This window comes from Salvia miltiorrhiza, chromosome 5, assembly GCF_028751815.1.
Source record: "Salvia miltiorrhiza cultivar Shanhuang (shh) chromosome 5, IMPLAD_Smil_shh, whole genome shotgun sequence".
In the NCBI taxonomy this organism is placed as follows: domain Eukaryota; kingdom Viridiplantae; phylum Streptophyta; class Magnoliopsida; order Lamiales; family Lamiaceae; genus Salvia; species Salvia miltiorrhiza.
Window position 1 is genome coordinate 37,308,914 of NC_080391.1, and position 20,247 is coordinate 37,329,160.

The following is a 20,247-nucleotide window of genomic DNA, read 5'->3' on the forward strand; positions in this document are numbered from 1 at the left end:
TGAAGGAGACCTCCTTCTCTTCACCTAGTATATATATGTTATATGAGTTCTCATAGTTGGCACATACCCTGAATATAATGTCTGCAGACTAATGATATTATTATGATGATGCAAATGAGTTTATGACAGAAAAACATGAACATGTTTTTTTAATCTCACTTAAATCCTGTTGATGCATTGAAAATGGCAAGATTGACATATAGCTCTAAGAGCAACATTTCAATTATTTCCGGCATGAGTCCACTGAGTGCTTTTTGGTACTCAGCCCTGCATGTATTTTCTAAATGTGCAGGTCTGGCTTGGCGCGAGGATGGGAGAAGGCTGTTGGAATTGTCAGTTGGCTGTGTCTTTCCTATGTCTCATACTTATCTTTATAAGCTTTGACTCTATAAGAATTTGAACTCCCTGTTATATGTCTTCACACATATAGTAACGCATCTCGCTGCCTAACTCTGATGAAACTCTTATTTAAATTTGCTTATGCCTGTAATATCCCATAAGGGAAAATACTTCTCAAACCCTTGCTAAGTTTCAACTGCTTATTATGTTTCACCCAAGCGAGTAATTATTTTTGGTCTTAAAATCTTTCTTGGAAATGAATATAAATTGCAAATGCTTCCGCTAATACAAGATGCAAATTCCATTTCTTTCACTATTTCTTTTATTAGTCGTACGATACTTGGTATACGCTATCACTGACTATATCGGGCTGCGACAATCGTAATTCACCCATAAGGTGACTAGTTTCTCTTTCCAAGATTTGGAAAGATATCCTGTATACAAGACATCTCGGACATTCGTCCGGATCCATTCCAATTCTTATGGAGTCTCCTCCCACATAGGTTAATCCCATAGATAAATCATAAAATAAATTAAATAAATTCATCTATAAAAACCCGCTCTGATATAATTTTAGGCGAGAGCGTGAAAATCATGAAATTTTTGGCATTATAATTTTAGAAGAAAATTCAATTGTGATCATAAGCCTGGATTTGGGGTTTTTTGTCCAAGTCATGAAAATTTTGGGTCTATGTGCAGTTAAACAAATTATAGGGCAAGTCTGTAAATATCAAATTTTGGATGGTGTCAAATTTAGACAAACCTTGAAAGTTGGTGTATTTTGATGAAAAATTGAAAGTTCATGTTTAATTTCAAAATAGAAGGAAAGTTGGTGTATTTAGACAATAATTACCCTTTTAAATTTTAGTATTTAAATTAATGTAATTTTAATTTAAGGAATTGTGTTATTTAAATTAAATCAAAAATATAAAAATTTGAACTAATGTATATAAGTCAACATAATGAATCAAATCAATGTTACAAAACTCATGAGTGATACAAAACATGGATTAGTCAAATATTGACTCAAGATGGTCTAAATAATACTCCATCCGTCCACCAATCAACTACCCATTTGCCTCAAAAAATTTGTCCATCAATTAACTACCTACTCTGCTTTTTGGACATATATACCCTCCCTTACTTTTTCAATTACTACACTTTACCAATTGGACCCACCACACTCTACCATTACTTGTCTACTTAATCCAATTTTGATGTTAATTAAATGGAGTAGGATATTTTAAATTTCTAATTTATTTATTTTCGGAAAATTTTATTTCCAATTTATTTATTTTCGGAATTCTCAGTATATTTATTTATTTATTTTCAAATTTTCAGTTTATTTATTTTCTAAAATATTTATTTTCCAGTTTTCAGTGTATCTATTTATTTATTTTCTGAAAATTTTAATTCCAATTTATTTATTTTTTGAATTTTCAATTTATTTATTTTCGAATTTTAAGTTTATTTATTTTCTGAATTTTCAGTTTATTTATTTATTTCCTGTTTATTTATTTTTTGAATTTTTATTTTATTTATTTATTTTCAAATTTTCAGTTTATTTATTTATTTAATTCCATTTTATTTATTTTCTGAATTTTCAGTTTATTTATTTATTTCCAGTTTATTTATTTTCTGAATTTTAAGTTTATTTATTTATTTTCGAAGTTTAAGTTTATTTATTTTGTAAAAAAAATAATTTTCCATATTTTAATTTATTTATTTAATTCTAGTTTATTTATTTTCTATAAAAAATAATTTTCCGGATTTTAATTTATTTATTTATTTTTGAATTTTCAGTTTATTTATTTATTTAATTCCAGTTTATTTATTTTCTGAATTTTCAATTTATTTATTTATTTTCGAACTTTAAGTTTATTTATTTTCTAAAAAAATTATTTTCCAGTTTTTAATTAATTTATTTATTAATTTTCAAATTTTCAGTTTATTTATTTATTTATTTCCAGTTTATTTATTTTCGAATTTTCAATTTATTTGTTTTCCAGTTTTCAGTTTATTTAATTAAAGAGTAAAAAAAGAAAGAAATAGCTTATAAAAAAAATAAAAATGAACACTTTAATAAGTCAAGGCATTAAAATAATGTCAAATAGCTAATGAAAGATTAGCAAAAGTAATCAAAATATATTAACACTACCCTTTTAGTCTTTTACACTACTTTTACACCACCTTTTTCAGCTTTCTTAGTTTCCGTGCCGACCATCAAATGGTAGTTGATTGGTGGACGGAGGGAGTATGTAAATGTAACTAAATTTTGTTACACGAAAAATGTAAAATTTGGTAAAACTTATCTTATTATCATTAAATTCTATTACTATTAGACAATTTTATTGTACTTAAAATGAGAGAACAAAATTAGATTTAACGTCAACAATTAACCATCCTTTTTTTTAGGGGAACAATTAACCATCCTTATCAATTATGAAATGTATATATCAACATAAAAGTAAAATATGATCCAGTAACTCTTAACTCTCGAAAATGACATGTTAACCAAGATGAAGAAAAATCGTATTAAGAAAATTGTTGAACAATTCGGCGGCAAAACTAACTGCACCATAAAAGAAAAGGCAACAAAACCTCGCAGAAAACATACACTTATTATAAGTTTCACTAATACTAAACACACTAATTTCTATGTATAGTTGCTATAACGACCTATCTCCTCGGCTAAAACAGAGCAGATTTTGCCAGCAACCTTTTCTTCCACTTTCTCCCTCACTTACACATATATTACAGGTAGATTTTACGTGGAAATATAGAAAGAATTATGTATAACAAGCAAATTTCTAGGGCCTCTAGGATAGGACATGAGGATGTCTCACTTTTATCCGGTAACTACAAGCCGTGGAGCATTCTAACCTTCATTAGATGCAGCCTCAGTGACTGGTCGAAAAAGAAGCAACACAAATCAAAAAGCCGCATTCCACACAGCACTCTCGCCTTCTCCACAACGGCGGTGCACCTCCTTGATTCTATCGGCAGAATTGCAAATTCCACTGCAGCTCCAGTCAAATGAAGCAACACATATGTTGCCTGCCTGGGCCTTCCACTCACAATCTGCAATTTCTCAAACATAATTAAGAGCTCAAATGTGGCATTTATAAAACATTGCTTTATATTAGTACTTGCAAAATGTGGCGTTTGTAATGAGTCTCTTTACTTTCTTCGTTGTATATCCTAACTTATATCACAATTCAAATATATATTCTATCAGGTTCTTGTCATGCTTTTACTACAGACGCTTCTCTAAAAGACCTTCACGATAAGAACAAAATACTTAAAACAATCATTTAAGGTTTCATTCATAAAATGGATATATATAATATATTTTCCATCGTGTAGAGTTATGTGCTAGATGGGGCCCTTAGGGGGAAAAACAGATACCAGGTGGTGTGCCACAACATAATCTTCGGTCATCTATATGCTCCACATCCAATCCGATGAACCAAGATCCCAGCGAGACATCCTCGTTTGCGTATTTGTGCAGTACGTGCCTACCACAATAAAGTTTATTAGATTAACTGATAGATCTATATTTATATTTACAATAAAGGGAACACAGGTGCAAAAAACCTACTGGTTTATTGATATATACGTGGCCAGATCTCTAGAAATAGCATATAATTGGCCTGTAGCATGACGAAAATACTTGTTTCCATGCTCACCAAACTTCCAATACTCAGGTTCATGATATCTTACTCCCCTGTGAATCAGAATGACAAAACAAAGGCCAAGTAAGGGAAAGAAATGGAAACCTTCGGGACAAAACCTAGTGCTAAAACGTGAAGTATAATATTCTCTGACAAAATCGGGATAACAATGCCAGATGCTTACTTCTGAGCCAGGACTGGACCAGATTTCATACATCCTATGTACACCCTAGGTTTAGAACGATGTCTAGCCAGAGTCGCTCCCAACGTTGCTGCAATTAAAAGAATATAAGTTAATATGAAAAAGAATGTCATACTGAAAATTGTTTTACAATCATTTCGTAAAGCTTGTTACCTCCTCAGTCCTCACCCAACCTCAAACATATTAACCCAAGAGCAATACTTGTTAAGTTGAGCAGGCTCTTAAAGCAAGAATTACTTGTGATATGTTTGCGCTTCAAGTTTTGAGTTGTTACTTAGATGAAATTATTCTTGTGGTATTGAAAAAACAATATGTTTTTTGCAAGTCCTAGAAACTATCTTTTAAGATGGAAAGTTTCTTTCCTGGATAATAAAACAGACTACATGACATGAGTAGCCTTTTCAGTTGTACATATATCATATGGGTTCACCCATAAACCATGTCAGCCAACAAAAACAACTTCAGGGAAAAAGAATATTTTTGGTTTATAACTGCTTCAAGTCCTTAATTCCAGGAGGAGATTTGTTTTTCTTGTCTATCTATAAATATTCCCTTCACACCTATGTGTATATGTAACTTATACGCACATTGATCTCATGGATATACATGGATTCACAATCATTTGGAGGCCAATAGTTTCTTCTTACCTATGTTTACATGCACATCATCGTCGACTTTGACATAGAAATCAGCATCCCAAAGTTGAACTGCAGTGGTGAAATAAGTTTTCGTCTTTGCTGATAGTTCAAGGTATCCTTCAACATGATCCTGGAAATTAGGTAGTGGTATTAGGTCAAAACCTTAAGCATTCCAATTGTATTAAATTGCGTAAGAGGAACAATCATATTCATAGCTTCAAGTATGAAGTGCAGAAAGAAGACACAGAAAGAAAATAAATTACCAGTCTTAGAAAATCTCCATGTTTTCTATCTTCAGCTTCAATAGCTCTGTCAAGAATTCCACCTGATGTTGCGCTGGTGATTCGAGGATCAGATAAGCAAAGTTGAAATTAGACATAAATCTTTGTCAAAAACATACTTGCACACACTTGCAATGGAAAAAAATTTATACACAGGCAGTTTCCAAAGACTACATATCAAGCTTTGTCAAAAATAGCGTGCAATAAAATAATTGGGGATATGATTCTCAGGGAGGCTTGAAAGATAATTATGATCCATACAAATATTTAGAACTTAAATTTATGGTTGCTCAGAAGCTCGTGCACAAGCGATATAATCATGGTTTAGCCGACTAAATGCATTAAATTATACTATAGAGCATCAATGAAGAAGCACCAGCAATATACCCAGGGAAAGTGCAAACGGTGAAGACTTGTTCACCTTGAATTATGAACGGATATTACATAAAGATAAAATGAGTCTATATAATCAAGTCACTGATGTTAAAAAAAATCATTTCAAGAAACTGCACAATAAATTCAGACATCACAGTAGAATCCAAAACATTTACTATTACTTACCTATGACCAATCACAAATCGAATTACAATTCCCTTTTCTTCCTCGAGCTGTTTCCGTTTGCCACCTGAACTTTCCCAAAGAACAGAAGTCATGAATTAGAAATAATTTCTCCATCGATTATGACATCCAGACAAATTTGCTATAGACATAAATAGGAAAACAAATGAAAGAAATATGGAGCACCTTGTAACATCCAAGTAGCACGAACTGAGTCTCTTCTCTTTCGACTACTAAAAGCAGTGTTGATGCCTATGACCATCAAGTATTTTCTTTTTCTGGTCAATTCAGGTATTTTCAGGTCTTCTGATATCGGGGAACCACTAAGTAAGGAATCCTGTACAGCCCTAGCAGCAGCTAGCTCCATTTCCAAATTTGAAATTGTTTTATCAAGAGTCCTGCATTGTTGCAGGTAACTATGAGTTATGCAGTTTGTTTGATAAAATAAACATCCTAAAACCTGAAGTACTTACTGAACCGTGTCGTGTGTCCTTGACGCTGTATTTGATACATCCTTGGAACCCCATTTCACATCCTTCTGACAAAGCAAAGAATTGATATTATATCCTAATCTCCAAATAAACAATTAAACCCTTTTAGACATAAAGCAAAATATACTTTATTCGTCATGCTTATGATATCAACAGTTAGGCTAAACCTTGCAATGTTTAATGTGAGTGAAGTGGTAACAGTAATTTAGTACTCACAACTTTTGGATCACAACCATCTGAGACTAACTGAAGCTTTTCGTCAGCAATCCCTCTTGACCTTGATATATCTTTAGCTTCTGGAAGTGCCCACATCCTGCCAGCAAAATGTTGAAACATTCAGGTCTTCATAGGAGGTTGCTAAAAGAACTTCTAACTTAAGTGGAAAATCTCATCATGTTCTCCAGAATGATTTTGCAAGTATCACATAATACACCATTACTTTCAGAACAGAAAGTAATGATCAAGAAGATAATATGGCAGATACAAGCGTGCTTATTTTGGTATATAAATGATCCATAAACAACATATCAGTCCCTAAACTATAGTTGAGGCAAATCTCAACTGTAGGGCTATTATCATTAATTTGGGTGACATTAAACCCAAAAGGAAATCAAATATGCCGCCAGAAACGTGCCCAAGACTTTTTACAATAGAAACAGATACTCGGCAGCTCTCGTTCATACTGAATCCACATCTGCAATGCCAAGTTAGAGCCCCCCTAGAAGGAGACTCAAGTTTAAGTTCATGAATAATTGGCTAATCTTGAATCATGTTCCCCGTAACTGAATTTCCACAAAGTTTGTAAATAATAAAGTTTACTTATAATCCCTTGAAATGGTTATGAAGCTTGCCGACATCCTAGGATGGAAAAAGGCTCAATTGACTTAATCGAGTAAATTACATCGAACCCCTGCTATTTTAATCAACTTTCATCATTAGATACTAAAAAGTGAAGTACAGTTTGCAATTGGATTGCAGATCAACTGAATATGATGAAAGTCGTCAATGAGTTGAAGACCAATTATGATCATTTTAGCCAATTATATTTAACAGTCACCATAAAGTATCCCTACAAAACCTAACGCTCTATAAATCAAAATATGAAGTAATAAAAAATAAAATACGAAACCTGTCGGTGAAGAGCATTCCAGCGCAGAAGCAGCCAACACAGAGAAGAAGGGCGAGATTTCTCGAAACTAGATTCTTCGAAGGTGACTCTACTCCTCTGCTCTTCCAAGACATCCTGCCCTCTTCAAATTAATCTCTCAATCTCTCAACTTAATCATATCCCATCTCAATTTCCAACCAAAAATTAAAATTAAAACAAAGAGCAGAGTGAGATCTTCAGCTATTAAGCTTAAGAGCAGATCCAGAAGCCCAAATATTCGCTGGAAATCACCAACTCCGAAGTGTTAACAAAGGTCAAAAAATGAAAGCAAAATGAATAAGGCGGGAGCAATTATTAAATATAGTTTACTGAAAGTCTACAAAATATATAGTTTACTGAAAATAACATATCACTATAATGATAGCAATTCTGCGGATGACAGTTCTTTTAGAGCAATGGGGCTCCAAAAATGTGGCTAGCACACAAATAGATATGCACACGAAAAAGGGCTGTGATTAATATGTATACGTGAACGTGTATAATGGGAAATGGAATGCGAGAGAGGAGAAGAATTGATGAAGAAGATGAAGTAGGAGTAGTGGTAATGTGGAATTTGAGAAGAAAGGAACAGAAGAATAGACCCACCGCCCACCCAACCCAACTGCACTCTCTCTCTTCTCTCTCTGTTTTTCTTTTTAAATTTCTTTCTGTACTTCAAAGTTGACGAAGAAATAAACAAATTACAGCGCCATTATTAAACCGTACTTCCTCAGCTAAAACGTCGGTGCGCTGTCTAATTGGAGTTTCTTTTTCTTACCGAAGTGGAAAAAGGATTTAAACTTGTGTTTTTTGTTTGCCGAGGAAATGGCTCTGCTTGTCTTCTGCTACGCTTCGCCGAGTATAATTCCTACGCGGAATAAAATTAGGAGCATAACTTTTTTTTAGAATTGGTTTTTACTCTCATTTTTAAAAATCAATTTTTAAATGGATTATTAGCACCTAAATACACCAATTTTGGGGTAATTTGGTTTTTAACATGAACTTTAAAAGGTGTAAATTAATACATGAACTTTTAAGCTTATTAAAATTTGACATCATCAAAGTTTTGAATATTCAAAAAATGACCCCATTTTAAAATTTATTAAGCAAATACCCAATGATTCTTTAAATTGCTTAATGCCTTGTTAATGAATTCTTTATTACGCTCGTCGGCTTTGCCTTCGATCTGAATCTCAAAGTCTCCAATCTCCAGAATTCCAATGCATCGATTGCTTTCTGAATTTGTCAAGTAATACAACATGTTGCAAGGAAATTGATTTTTCCTTTCGGTTGTATCAAACTTTGTGGAAACACTTCTCCATCCTTCAGGGCATTTGAGTTTTACCTTTATGCCTTGAACTTGTGCTTCCTGTATTGCTTTTCTCTCGTAGGAATGAGAAAAGCTTCTTTCCAAATGCCTTGATGTAAGCCTTTCTCCTTGGAATGACAACCTGGGCGCTTTCAATCTGAGACTTTGATCGTATTTCAGCACCTGCTTGTCTCCGATTTGGATGTCAATTTTCCTTATTTGTGGGATTTCGACTTGGTCAGGGCTAATTGCCTTGGCCACCTCCTTGCATATTTTTGGGATTTCAATAAAATCTTTTTCCAAAAATAGATTCGTGTGGTGGGAATTTGATAGGGCATATGAAACTTGATACGTAATCGAATATGGCCTATTTTCTCCTGTTAAAAGATCCTTCCTCTTGTAGTCCTGATATAGTGTCAGGGCTCGGCTGAAGGCTGCATCTTGAAGATTATAAGCAATCTGTGGGTACAACTCGGCTATAATCTGCTTAGCATAAAGATTGCCTGAGAAGGCTCCCAGTACTGAATCTCTTGCATTTGTGACTCTCTTATCACAAATCGCAATGTCAATTGGTGTATCTGTTCCTGGATAAAGAGCAGACTTGATCACCAGTTGAATTGCTCCGATATGAATCCATTTCATCGTATTAGAGACTTCTGGCTTCATTTTTGAGAGATCCCTCCGCACGTCTTCGGCTGGAATTAACTGGATCTTTACTTGGTTGTTTGTCAATTCTATCGGAAGTGACAACTCCCGGCTGGTTGTGCCGAAGAAAGCATGATGCTTTCTTTTGAATGGACTCAAGCTTTGTAGGACTTGATCCAATCTTCCTCTTGAAAACCCTTGGAATGTTTGTATATCCACGGTTTTATTCTTGATTTTTTCCACGAGTTTATCCACCACCTTTTTCTGCGGGATCAGAGAATGGCTGGTATATCCATTCTGATCGTCCTTCTACAGGTGGGTAACAACCTCGTCTTCTTTAGTCTGACTCGTCTCCGGATGATCCATCCGTCATGTCTGAATTTTCAGAACTAAGGACTTCTTCCTGCTCGTATATACTCTCATCAGAGGATATGTCCTCGAATTGATACACATGTTTCAGTTCTTGGTTGTAAAGGGCATCTTCGATATCCGGTGTGGATTCGAATTTTCGTATTCCTCTTTTCTCGTTGTTAGGGCAATTGGTAAAAATATGCCCTTTTACACCGCACGTCCAGTAGTTACAATCTTTAAAACTTTCATTTGTCTTGGCTTGGGAGGCCTGGGAGAAGTCTATGTTGCTCAGGGTTACCCTGGGAGGCCTCAATTTGAGCAGAGGCCCATGTTTAATCAAGGGCAACAAAGCTCCAACTTGGGTTGGAGAACTCAGCAGAATTCTGGATGGAGGAACCAAGCTCATGGCCAAGGGTCGGGATCAAACCAAGGCAATCAATTCCGCCGACCTCCACAGCAATTTGGGTATTAGAACCAGCAGCAATTCTACCCATCTCAACAACAGTTCTCCTTTCCCCAGCAGCAGAATTACCCTCAAGCTTATCAGCAATAGCAACCCCCGCAGTATCAGCAGTACCAGCAGTTTCCCATGCAACCAACGATGCAGCAAGGACAGTTCCAGCAACTGCAGCAGCACCAGAGTGCACCTCAACAGTTTCAAAAAGCAGTGCCAGTGCCACCCCAAAAGCCGTCTCTCGAGGACACTATGCAGTCCTTTATGGAGATGACCAAACAGAGCATGGAGTCCCAGTCTGCTACAATCAAGCGTCTCGAGACAACCGTTGGGCAGCTCTCTGGGACCTTAAACCAGATGCAACAGCAGCAACAGCCAGGAAAGCTCCATGGCCAAGGATTGCAGCCCCACCAAGCTCAAGCAGTCACTGTGTTACGCAGTGGAAAAATGGTGGACAACAAAGTGGAAGCTCCTATGGAAGAACCCCCCAAGGAAGCCCGCATGGAGGAGCAAGAAAAGGAGCCACTGCAGCCAAGAGAGGAAGAGAAGGAGAAGGAGTCCGAAGTGAAGCTCCACAAGGCTGCCAAGCCATATAAGCCACCGGTCCCTTACCCAAGCCGGTTGAAGAATGAAAAGCTGGACCAACAATTCACCGATTTCTACAACATGTTGGCAAAGGTGAATGTGAACTTACCTTTGCTGGATGTGATCAGGAATGTCCCAGCTTATTTGAAGTTCTTTAAGGAGTTGGCCTCCAAGAAGAGGAGGTTCGAGGACAACGAGAAGATTTTGGTGTCCGAGGTTGCAAACTCCATAATGCAACAGCCCTTACCGACCAAGCAACGAGACCCAGGTAGTTTTGTGATTAATATCTCCTTGGGAAATGGTAAGGAGGCCTCGGGGATGTTAGATTTGGGGGCTGGAATCAATTTAATGCCTTACTCTATTTTCAAGCAAGTAGAGTTAGGAAACTTGAAACCCACTCGTATGTGTTTGCAATTAGCCGATAGGTCGGTGAGGTATCCTCATGGGGTAGTTGAGGATATCCTTGTTAGAGTGGGTGGTTTGATTGTGCCCGTTGATTTTGTTGTTTTGAAAATTGGAGAGGTACATGAAAATGGTAAAGAACATACTCTACTGCTAGGAAGACCATTCATGGAAACTACTAACACGTTGATAGATGTTAAAAATGGCACCATTAAAATGACCGTGTTAGGAGAGTCAGTGTCTTTTTCCGTGCATCATAATCGAGCCATGCCATCATCTTCACTCACTAATGAATGTTCTTATATTGATGCTATTGATGGCTTGGCCGAGATGTTCTTTGTGCAGGAGCAGGAAGTTGTTGAGGTTTTTGCAGGGTCCGCGGACATGGAGGAGTTTGCCCGAGAAGCCGAAAAAAGAGAGCGGGCCCGTAAGGCTAAAAGCTCCCCATCGATGAGGCAGTGGTGATTGACTATGCCACGAAGAGTAAGCCGACGTTGGAACTCAAGGAGCTCCCCAAGAACCTCAAGTATGTATACTTGGAAGGAGAGGAGGAAAAGCCAGTGATCATATCTGCCGAGCTCACGCACGAGCAAGAGTTGGCATTGATGGAGGTATTGCGGAAAAACAAGGCAGCTTTCGGATGGGGTCTTGCCGACATTAAAGTCATTAGCCCCGGGTCTTGCCGACATTAAAGTCATTAGCCCCGCCACTTGCATGCATAGGATCCACCTTGAGGAAGGAGCGAGGCCCAAGAGAGATGGCCAAAGGAGATTGAACCCTGTCCTCATGGAGGTGGTACGCAAAGAAATTCTCAAGCTATTGGCGGAGGGAATCATCTACCCCATCGCCGATAGTGAGTGGGTCAGTCCGGTGCATGTGGTGCCGAAGAAAGGAGGGATCACAGTCATCCTAAATGACGATCAAGAGTTGGTGCCAACCCACCCCGTGACGGGGTGTCGCATGTGTATCGACTACAGGAAGTTGAATGCTGCTACCAAAAATGATCATTTTCCCCTCCATTTTATTGATCAAATGCTCGATCATTTAGCCGGTCATAACTTCTATTGTTTTCTTGATGGCCTTTCAGGTTACTGCCAAATAGCTATTGCACCAGAGGACCAAGACAAGACGGCATTCACCACTCCTTTTGGCACCTTCGCTTGGAAGAGGATGCCGTTCGGATTGTGCAATGCACCGGGGACTTTCCAACGGTGCATGATGTCGATCTTCACGGAAATGATAGGTGATTTCGTTGAAATTTTTATGGATGACTTTTCCATGTTTGGTTGCTCTTTTAGTGATTGCTTGTCGAAAATTGATGTGGTGTTGCAAAGGTGCATAACTAGTGGATTGACCTTAAGTTGGGAGAAGAGTCACTTCATGGTGACTAGTGGCATTGTTCTTGGCCACGTCGTGTCTAAAAATGGTATAGAGGTCGATAAAGCCAAGGTAGAGGTCATTCAAAAGTTTCCTCCACCTATTGACGTGAAAGGGATTAGAAGTTTCCTAGGTCATGCCGGGTTTTACCGGCGTTTCATTAAAGATTTTTCTAAGATTAGCCAACCTTTATGCCGCTTACTTGCCCAAGATGTGCCTTTTGAATTCAATGATTCTTGCATGCATGCTTTTGAGTTGTTAAAACTTAAGTTGAGCACGGCTCCAATTGTGGTTGCACCCGATTGGTCAATGCCGTTTGAAATCATGTTTGATGCATCTAATTCAGCTGTGGGTGCGGTGCTTGGCCAACGTGTTGACAAAATGTTGCGTGTGATTTACTATGCTAGTTTGACATTGAATAATGCACAAGTAAATTACACTACTACAGAAAAAGAGTTGCTCGTTGTGGTGTTTGCTTTAGATAAATTTCGTGCCTATATCATCGGGTCTAAAGTAATTGTACATAGTGATCATGCCGCTCTTAGGTATTTGTTGACCAAGTCTCAAGCCAAACCACGCCTTATTCGTTGGATTTTGTTGTTGCAAGAATTTGATGTTGAGATCAAGGATAGGAAGGGTAGTGAAAACTCTGTGGCCGACCACTTGTCTAGACTTGAACATAATGAGGTTGAGTCAAACGATGTTGCTATTCATGAGTCTTTCCCATTTGAGCATTTGACTTCGGTCCCGTGGTTTGCAGACATTGTCAATTATCTTGCTTGTGGAGAACTCCGACCTAACCTCACTTCCCAAGAGAGGAAGCGTTTTCTGTCTCTCTGCAGGCAATACTATTGGGAGGATCCCTACTTGTTTAAGTTGGGAAAGGACGAAGTAATACGTAGGTGTGTGCCCAATGAGGAGCAACAACGCGTCTTACAGTGGTGTCATGACGCTCATTGCGGAGGCCATTTTGGCGGTCAAAAGACGGCCCATAAGGTGCTCCAATCTGGTTTGTATTGGCCGACTCTCTTTAAGGATGCCCATTCGTTCTATTTAGCTTGTGATCGTTGTCAACGAGTGGGAAACATTGGCCGTAGGAATGAGATGCCCCTAACTAACATTTTAGTTGTGGAGATTTTCGATGTTTGGGGCATCGATTTCATGGGGCCATTTCCCATCTCTTATGGTTTTGAGTATATTTTATTGGCGGTTGATTATGTGTCCAAGTGGGTTGAGACAATCCCCACGAGGACTTCTGATGCTAATGTTGTCCTCAAGTTTGTGCAGGAGAACATTCTGTGCCGATTTGGTTTCCCCCGTGCTATCATTAGTGATGGGGGAAAATGCAACAAATTATTTGAGAAGCTCATGCGGAAAAATGGCATCACCCATAAGGTTGCAACCCCTTATCATCCGCAAACCTCGGGGCAAGCTGAGACCAACAACCGACAAATCAAGGGCATACTTGAAAAGACCTTGCAACCATCTCGCAAGGATTGGGCCATCAAGCTCTCTGATGCCCTATGGGCATATCGGACCGCCTTCAAAGGAGTTCTTGGGATGAGTCCTTACCGCCTCGTGTATGGCAAAGCTTGTCATTTGCCGGTTGAGATCGAGCATCGCGCTTATTGGGCCATCAAGGCTGCAAATTTGGACCTTCGGTCCGCAGGAAAACACCGAGCCTTACAAATGTGTAACACCCTGTACTTTTCCTTATGTTGAGAGATAGTGTCTTAACACTATAGAGAGTACTGAGATGACGAGATGCGAGACTACTTTTTTTTTATGACCAGATAAGACAGATTGTCTTTTAAATAGAGTTACGAGTGAATAAACCAATGATGGAGTTAGAGTGATGAGATTTGAGAAATGAGTTGAGTGAGAGATGCTGATTGAATTGAGTTGAGATTTTAATTTATTTCCGATTATCGGGAATAGAATTACCGGATACCGAGTTATCAGAGATTTACTGTCCTATTAAGAAAATAGGAATAATGAGTTTGACATAGAGTCGAGAAAGAAAGAGTGAGAACCTTGATGAAAAGAGTCGGTCAGAGAGACGTCTAGTTTGTTTGTGTTTGCCGACTGCTTTGATGCGATGTTATGTGAACTTACGTGATTGATTGATTATGTGATTTCTGTTACGTATGTCTTTATGAGCAAGTTATTATGATTTTTTATTTGAGACTTTAGCACTTGGAATTTTGATTAAGTTTCCAAAGCAAGTGCGGTTTATTTTTACCGAGAAATCAAATGATGCCGGTTTATGGAAATTTTTCCAAGCATAATATTTTTAAATTATTTTTCCTACGAAGAGGAATATTATAATTGAGTGAGTGCACTAATATTAGTGCTATAATTATTTTATTTGGTCACATGAATAATTATGCTATTGTATTTTATTATTGAGTAATATTTCCATAATTATTGTGATTATTATTTAATCACCCTTCTCACACTATTATTTTAATTTCTCAAGCATGTGACTAAATACCACAAATTTGCCAAGTGTATTAATTTAGAGAGTGTAGAGATTAGAGAGAGAGTGTAGAGATTAGAGAGAGAGAGATCAAGGCAATTAATGCCCAAATATTCCATAAGATTTCAAAATCTTCCTTAAGATCACAAGATCAATTCATATCTTTCCAAGCAATTCTCTCTCTCCCTCACTCACCATTTTCGACCACCACCTCTTCTCCCTCATCTCTCACTTTCCTCCATTATCAACCATTGTAGCGACCTTCGGAGCTTCCAAAAATCATACCAAACACATCAATCCACTCTTAAATCTTACATGAACACCTCCTAGCTACTTAAATTCAAGAGGATCATTGAAGATTGGCTTCAAAGCTAGAGTGAGAAAGTGTGAGTTTTGGTGTAAATTTGGGTAAGTGATCATGTAATCCATAGTTATAGCTTGAATGATGTTGTATGTGAGTATTCTTGAAAGATTGAAGCAAGAAAATCACCCCCTTCCTTTTTCTAAAATTTTCGAAAATTTGGGTCTTCAACCCTTCAAAAATTTTTATTTTTCTTTCTTTGATTTGGGGTGAAAAATGAGATCTATGTGATGTTTGTTGATGATTGATGTATGTTGTGAAGTATATGCCTTGAGATGTGAAAGTTCGATGGAGTTTAGTTTACCCAAAATTGGGAACTTTTGAGTTGATGATTAAAATGATGAATAGATGATGAAGATGAGTCCATGAGATGTATATGATGATGATTGATGGAGTAAATTGAGTATATGATGTCAATTGATGATTTTGATATGAGTTAGTTTAATAAAATTAGGGATATGTGTATCTATGCTCTAATTTGTAAATTGATAGTTTATATGTGAGATTAATTGGTTAAGATTGATAGATCTATGAATGGATTAAGGATTCATGAGTGTTTATAAAATTTCAAAGAGTTTAGTTTAATAAAAATTAGGACTTTCTTGTCTATGTGTTTATTAAGTGAATTGGCTTAAGATATATGTAATTGACCATGATATTAGTGTCTATTTATGTTTAATTAAGTCTTTTGTTGGCTAAGTAAAATTTTGACTTAGTTTAGTTTATATGAGTTTTTGAGTTCTCATATGATGTGAGGTTGATGCTTGGTAAAATGAGGTCTAATTGCTTTATGACCATTATGTGAACGTTTGTCATGTTTTATTAAGAGTTTTATGTTGATACATGAGTTTTCATTAGAGTTTAGTTTACATGATAAAAATGGAATCTATATGTGTATGATGAGTTATATGATGAATGAGATCATGTTTGAGTATTTGAGTAATTTTGAGCATGAAAATGAGAAGAGAATTTTAATGATGCGATCGTTGAAACGTTTTCCTTGAGATTTGAGTCTAAAGATGTAAGAGAAGAGTCGAGAATGAGTATGATGAGTATTATGTTGTACTTGAATGTTTTTGAATGCTATAAGAGTTTAAAATGAACTTTGATGAGTTTGCTTGAAGAAATGTTGAGTTGAGCATGTTTGCTTGTGTGATGGAGTTCGGAGTCATTTTTTGTGATGCACTGACCTACTGTTTTCAAGGGGTTTTTGTTATCCAAACACCATGAAACTTTTATGGTAAGTATATTTGAGAGTCTTGAGCACACCGATAAAATTTCAAGTCATTTGGACTTCGTTTAATATTTTTATAAAATAAAAAACTAAAACTGCTACGTTCTGCCGAATTGTTCGGTGAGTAGCCAATAGAGTCACCTTTTTCAGTATCTTTCCTTAATTTTTTGGAACCCAAATTTTTATTTTTAAGACATGAGTGTCTTAGTTATGTAACCAGCAAATTTCAGACCTTTTTGACCACGTTTACTATTTTTCAAAAATCAAAGTTTTCGGTTGCTAAAAACTGCCGAATATGGTAGACTGTAGTAAAACAGTCATATCTCCTAAAATAATTGGAGTTTTTGATCTGAAGTTTTTTTTAAATGAAACTAGACTCAATGAGGTTTCTTTTGGTATAGGTTACGACTCCAGGGGAGTTCTGTACCGAGTCTGGTGAGGTTTTGAATTTGAGTCAGTGCAGAGTGATGTTTGTTTTTGACTTGTCTATGTGTGATTTTCATATGCTTAAGTGTTTATGCTTGTTTATGTGCTTAAATGCTATGAGTTTGATCCAAGTTGAGAGTTAAGTCGAGAGTAGGACGTGTGAGTCCTTAGAAGTTGAGTATACTAGGGATTGAGTTTTATTGGGTAAATAGACGTTGAGTGAGAAGTTATAGTTTGAGATGAGATTGGTTTTAGTAAATGAGTTTCTGACTAAGGTTTGTTTTATCACATGAACGATGACGATGATGATGATATATGAAGGCCCGAGCGAGACGAAGAAGTAAGTCTCCTGATTTCTTTCCAGGATTAGGGAAGGACTTCAGGTGGGCAATATCTTGAGTATACATATATCGTATGAGTTTTCCAAAATGAGTTAATAATGTTATGAGTTTATCAAATGCTTTGAGATAAATGATGTTCAAGAACTGTTTGACTTGCCAATTTTTGATGTTGAGCTTGTGTGTTACCCTCTACTGATGAGATGAGACGAATTCGGTCCTGCCACAAGCGGGATTTTGTGCACAGAGGTGACTGTGAGCCGTCTTCGGGTCGGCCGGTCACGGTACTTGAGAGGGAGGCCTACTTCTCAGTACCTTTGATAATGATGAGTTGTAGATGTGGTACATGCATGATGAGTACTTTGATAGCGCTATCGTTTCTTTATGATATTATGATTATGAAAACTGCATGCACAGATTCATTTACGTTAACTTTATTTCTGTGTATTGCTGAGATGTGGCAAGTTTCAAACCTATAGCTCTAAGAGCACCTTTCTTGTTTTTCGACATTTGCCCACTGAGTATTATGTACTCACGCCCTGCATATATTTCTAAATGTGCAGGCTAAGCAGGGAGCGAGATTGGTCTGGTGCTGGTGGGGGAAAGTTTCAATCGATGTATTTTAAATTTCCATATCGCCTTTATGATATTAGAGTCTTGATGTTTGAGATACTTAGTTTTGTTTTGAAATCAAGCAATACACTCACGGTTATGTGTCTTCATACATATAATCGGTTCACCTTTTGCTGCGACACTCTGCATATTATTCTTCCTTCTGAAAAATGAGCTATAACCGTTTTGTTTTTGTTCGTGAAATTCCTGATATTTAAAAAGTTATGACGACGTTGACGTTTTTACCCTTGGGTTCATTTATAATGATTTCCTTAACACCTTTTGATGCGAGCTTCCGCTTAATGTTCGACCTATTCATCTTATCTTTTATTCTTTTAAAAATAGTCGTATCGATACTCGTACCCCGCTATCACTAGCGTCGGGAATCGGGCTGCGACAAAATGGAAGAGCTTGATGAGTTGCGTAATGAAGCATATGAGAATGCGCGCATCTACAAGGATAAAGTGAAGAAAATGCATGATCGTCGCGTTGTGCAAAAGGACTTCCACCCGGGCATGAAAGTACTGTTGTTCAACTCACGGTTGAAACTCTTTCCGGGAAAACTCAAGTCCCGTTGGATTGGCCCCTTCATCATCAAAGAAGTACTCAACCATGGAGTCGTGGTGTTGACCAAGGAAGGCACCGATGAGCAGTTTACAGTCAATGGGCATAGGGTGAAGCCCTACTTGGAGCATGAAGTTGTTTCCGTTGTAGTGGAGTCTCAAGCTCTCCACGACCCGACGTTCTAATAAGCTATACAGTGTCGAGCTCTCAACCTTAACTAGAGCGCTTCGTGGGAGGCAACCCACGTTTCTTTCTTTCCCCTTTTCTCTTTCGTGTTGTGTGGAGTGTGTTCTTGAGGTGTTTTCTCCCGTTTTTGTTGGTTTAACTTGGGTTTTCACAAGTGTTTTATTGTGGTGGTGCAGGAAGTAGGCTTACCGGACTCTCACCGGGCTCAAAGGAGGCGAGAATGAGCTGCTGGACGCCCAGCCACACCCGCCGCTGTCCCACGGCGGCGGCCGTACCTCTTTCACCTAAAAAACAATCAACCAAAAACCGTAGGGGGGTGACGAAGCTGTCGTTTGAGCTTCGCGCAAATAAAATATTCTATGCCCACAACTAGACTAGCTAGTGGTAAGTCCAGAGTCGAATCCACAGGGAACTGAGCAGTAACTCCTCCTGCAAGGGTGTCACTAAAAAGGTTTTGTATCCTGCAGTGTTCTGACCAAAACGTGGTTATGGGCAGAACGGGGTTTCCAACTAAAACTGAAATAACAAGGTAGATAAATCAAATAACAAAACAATTCTGATTTGGGTTCGAATCACTAAACATGAACTGACACTCGATCATTGGTGCAAAGATTAATCACTATACTCGCATACCAGTGGTTATAGGCATAAGAATTGTTGCGCCCCTATTGTCACTCGTCACGCACGCAAAAAACCCCTCGCCCAATCTATCCTTTCAGTTTATGATCCCTTAGAAGGGTCAGCTAATGGAAATCAACTACCCCGGGCAACATCCACGCTCTCTGCGATGGCCTATCGCTAGTTGTGCTTTGCCCAGAATGCTTTAGGAACTAGATAGACCCACTTGACTCTTACGCCGATATTTCACAGCAGTCACGGCTCCAACACTCGTTGTACTATTTTGGAGGTCGATGGCGTTTCGCCTTATGCCCAAATTATTACTTTTGACCAAAACTCCCTAGTTAACTAGTGATCAATTAATTAACCAAGTTGTTACAGCCTTATTGGAATCAAACCTAGTGTATCGGAAATATGCTTGTACAATTTTTATGCCCAAATTAGACCTCTCGAGTTGAGTGTTCATGTTTAGATCATCTTGCCCAAACCAGAATATAAAACTTAGCCTAACATAAAGTAAATAACACAAGCAAAAGATATAAAGGAAAACATAACTGAAATTGAAATTACTTAAAGGGAAATATAAGTACCTACGGCCAAAAGTGCCGTGCAAAACATGTAACGAAAAAGTAACAGATTATGCCCACCGCCCGGGCTAGCTTCAACTTCACAAATACTGCACAACAGGTCGGTTTTCCAGCACCCTTGGCTTTAGAAGCTCTTCGGGTATTTATAGGAGTGATTAGGGCAACCTAAGGCCCAGCCCATGATGTTGCGACCGGATCCATGCAAGCATGGAGATGCCTATCCCTTTTCAGACCTAATCTTCATGAAGATATGTTTCCTTTTGGATAAGGCGGTGGTTTGGCCTCATCGGTCTCTTTTGGATAGCTGCCGCCTTCGGCCCATATCGAACTCCCACTTGCAGTCCTCCCTCGCCCGCCTGTTGTGCCTCCGTCTTCTTCCCCTGACTTTC

At 37.7% G+C, this 20,247-nt stretch overlaps 3 protein-coding genes across 4 annotated transcripts; 2 read left to right on the forward strand and 1 right to left on the reverse strand.

Moving 5' to 3' along the window:
* Positions 1–2,849: 2,849 nt before the first annotated feature.
* On the reverse strand, positions 2,850–8,040 carry LOC131024299 (probable beta-1,3-galactosyltransferase 2). 2 transcript variants are annotated; one of them, XM_057953815.1, is made up of 11 exons: positions 7,313–8,040; positions 6,400–6,496; positions 6,166–6,230; positions 5,879–6,090; positions 5,696–5,759; positions 5,117–5,189; positions 4,863–4,983; positions 4,198–4,285; positions 3,941–4,066; positions 3,748–3,857; positions 2,850–3,420 (listed from the first exon to the last, which is right to left on the reverse strand). In XM_057953815.1, exons 1-11 carry the CDS (start codon positions 7,423–7,425, stop codon positions 3,272–3,274), a joined length of 1,218 nt encoding a protein of 405 aa, XP_057809798.1. In that variant the 5' UTR covers positions 7,426–8,040; the 3' UTR covers positions 2,850–3,271. The 2 variants fall into 2 exon arrangements, with proteins under 2 accessions (XP_057809798.1, XP_057809799.1); XM_057953816.1 differs by having other exon boundaries at positions 6,166–6,227; positions 7,313–8,029.
* Positions 8,041–10,374: 2,334 nt separating this feature from the next.
* Positions 10,375–11,541, forward strand: LOC131025870 (uncharacterized). Its single transcript, XM_057955656.1, has one exon. The coding sequence runs from the start codon at positions 10,375–10,377 to the stop codon at positions 11,539–11,541; it is 1,167 nt and encodes a 388-aa protein (XP_057811639.1).
* Positions 11,542–18,304: 6,763 nt separating this feature from the next.
* On the forward strand, positions 18,305–18,652 carry LOC131025871 (uncharacterized). Its single transcript, XM_057955657.1, has one exon. The coding sequence runs from the start codon at positions 18,305–18,307 to the stop codon at positions 18,650–18,652; it is 348 nt and encodes a 115-aa protein (XP_057811640.1).
* The last annotated feature ends 1,595 nt before the right edge of the window (positions 18,653–20,247 follow it).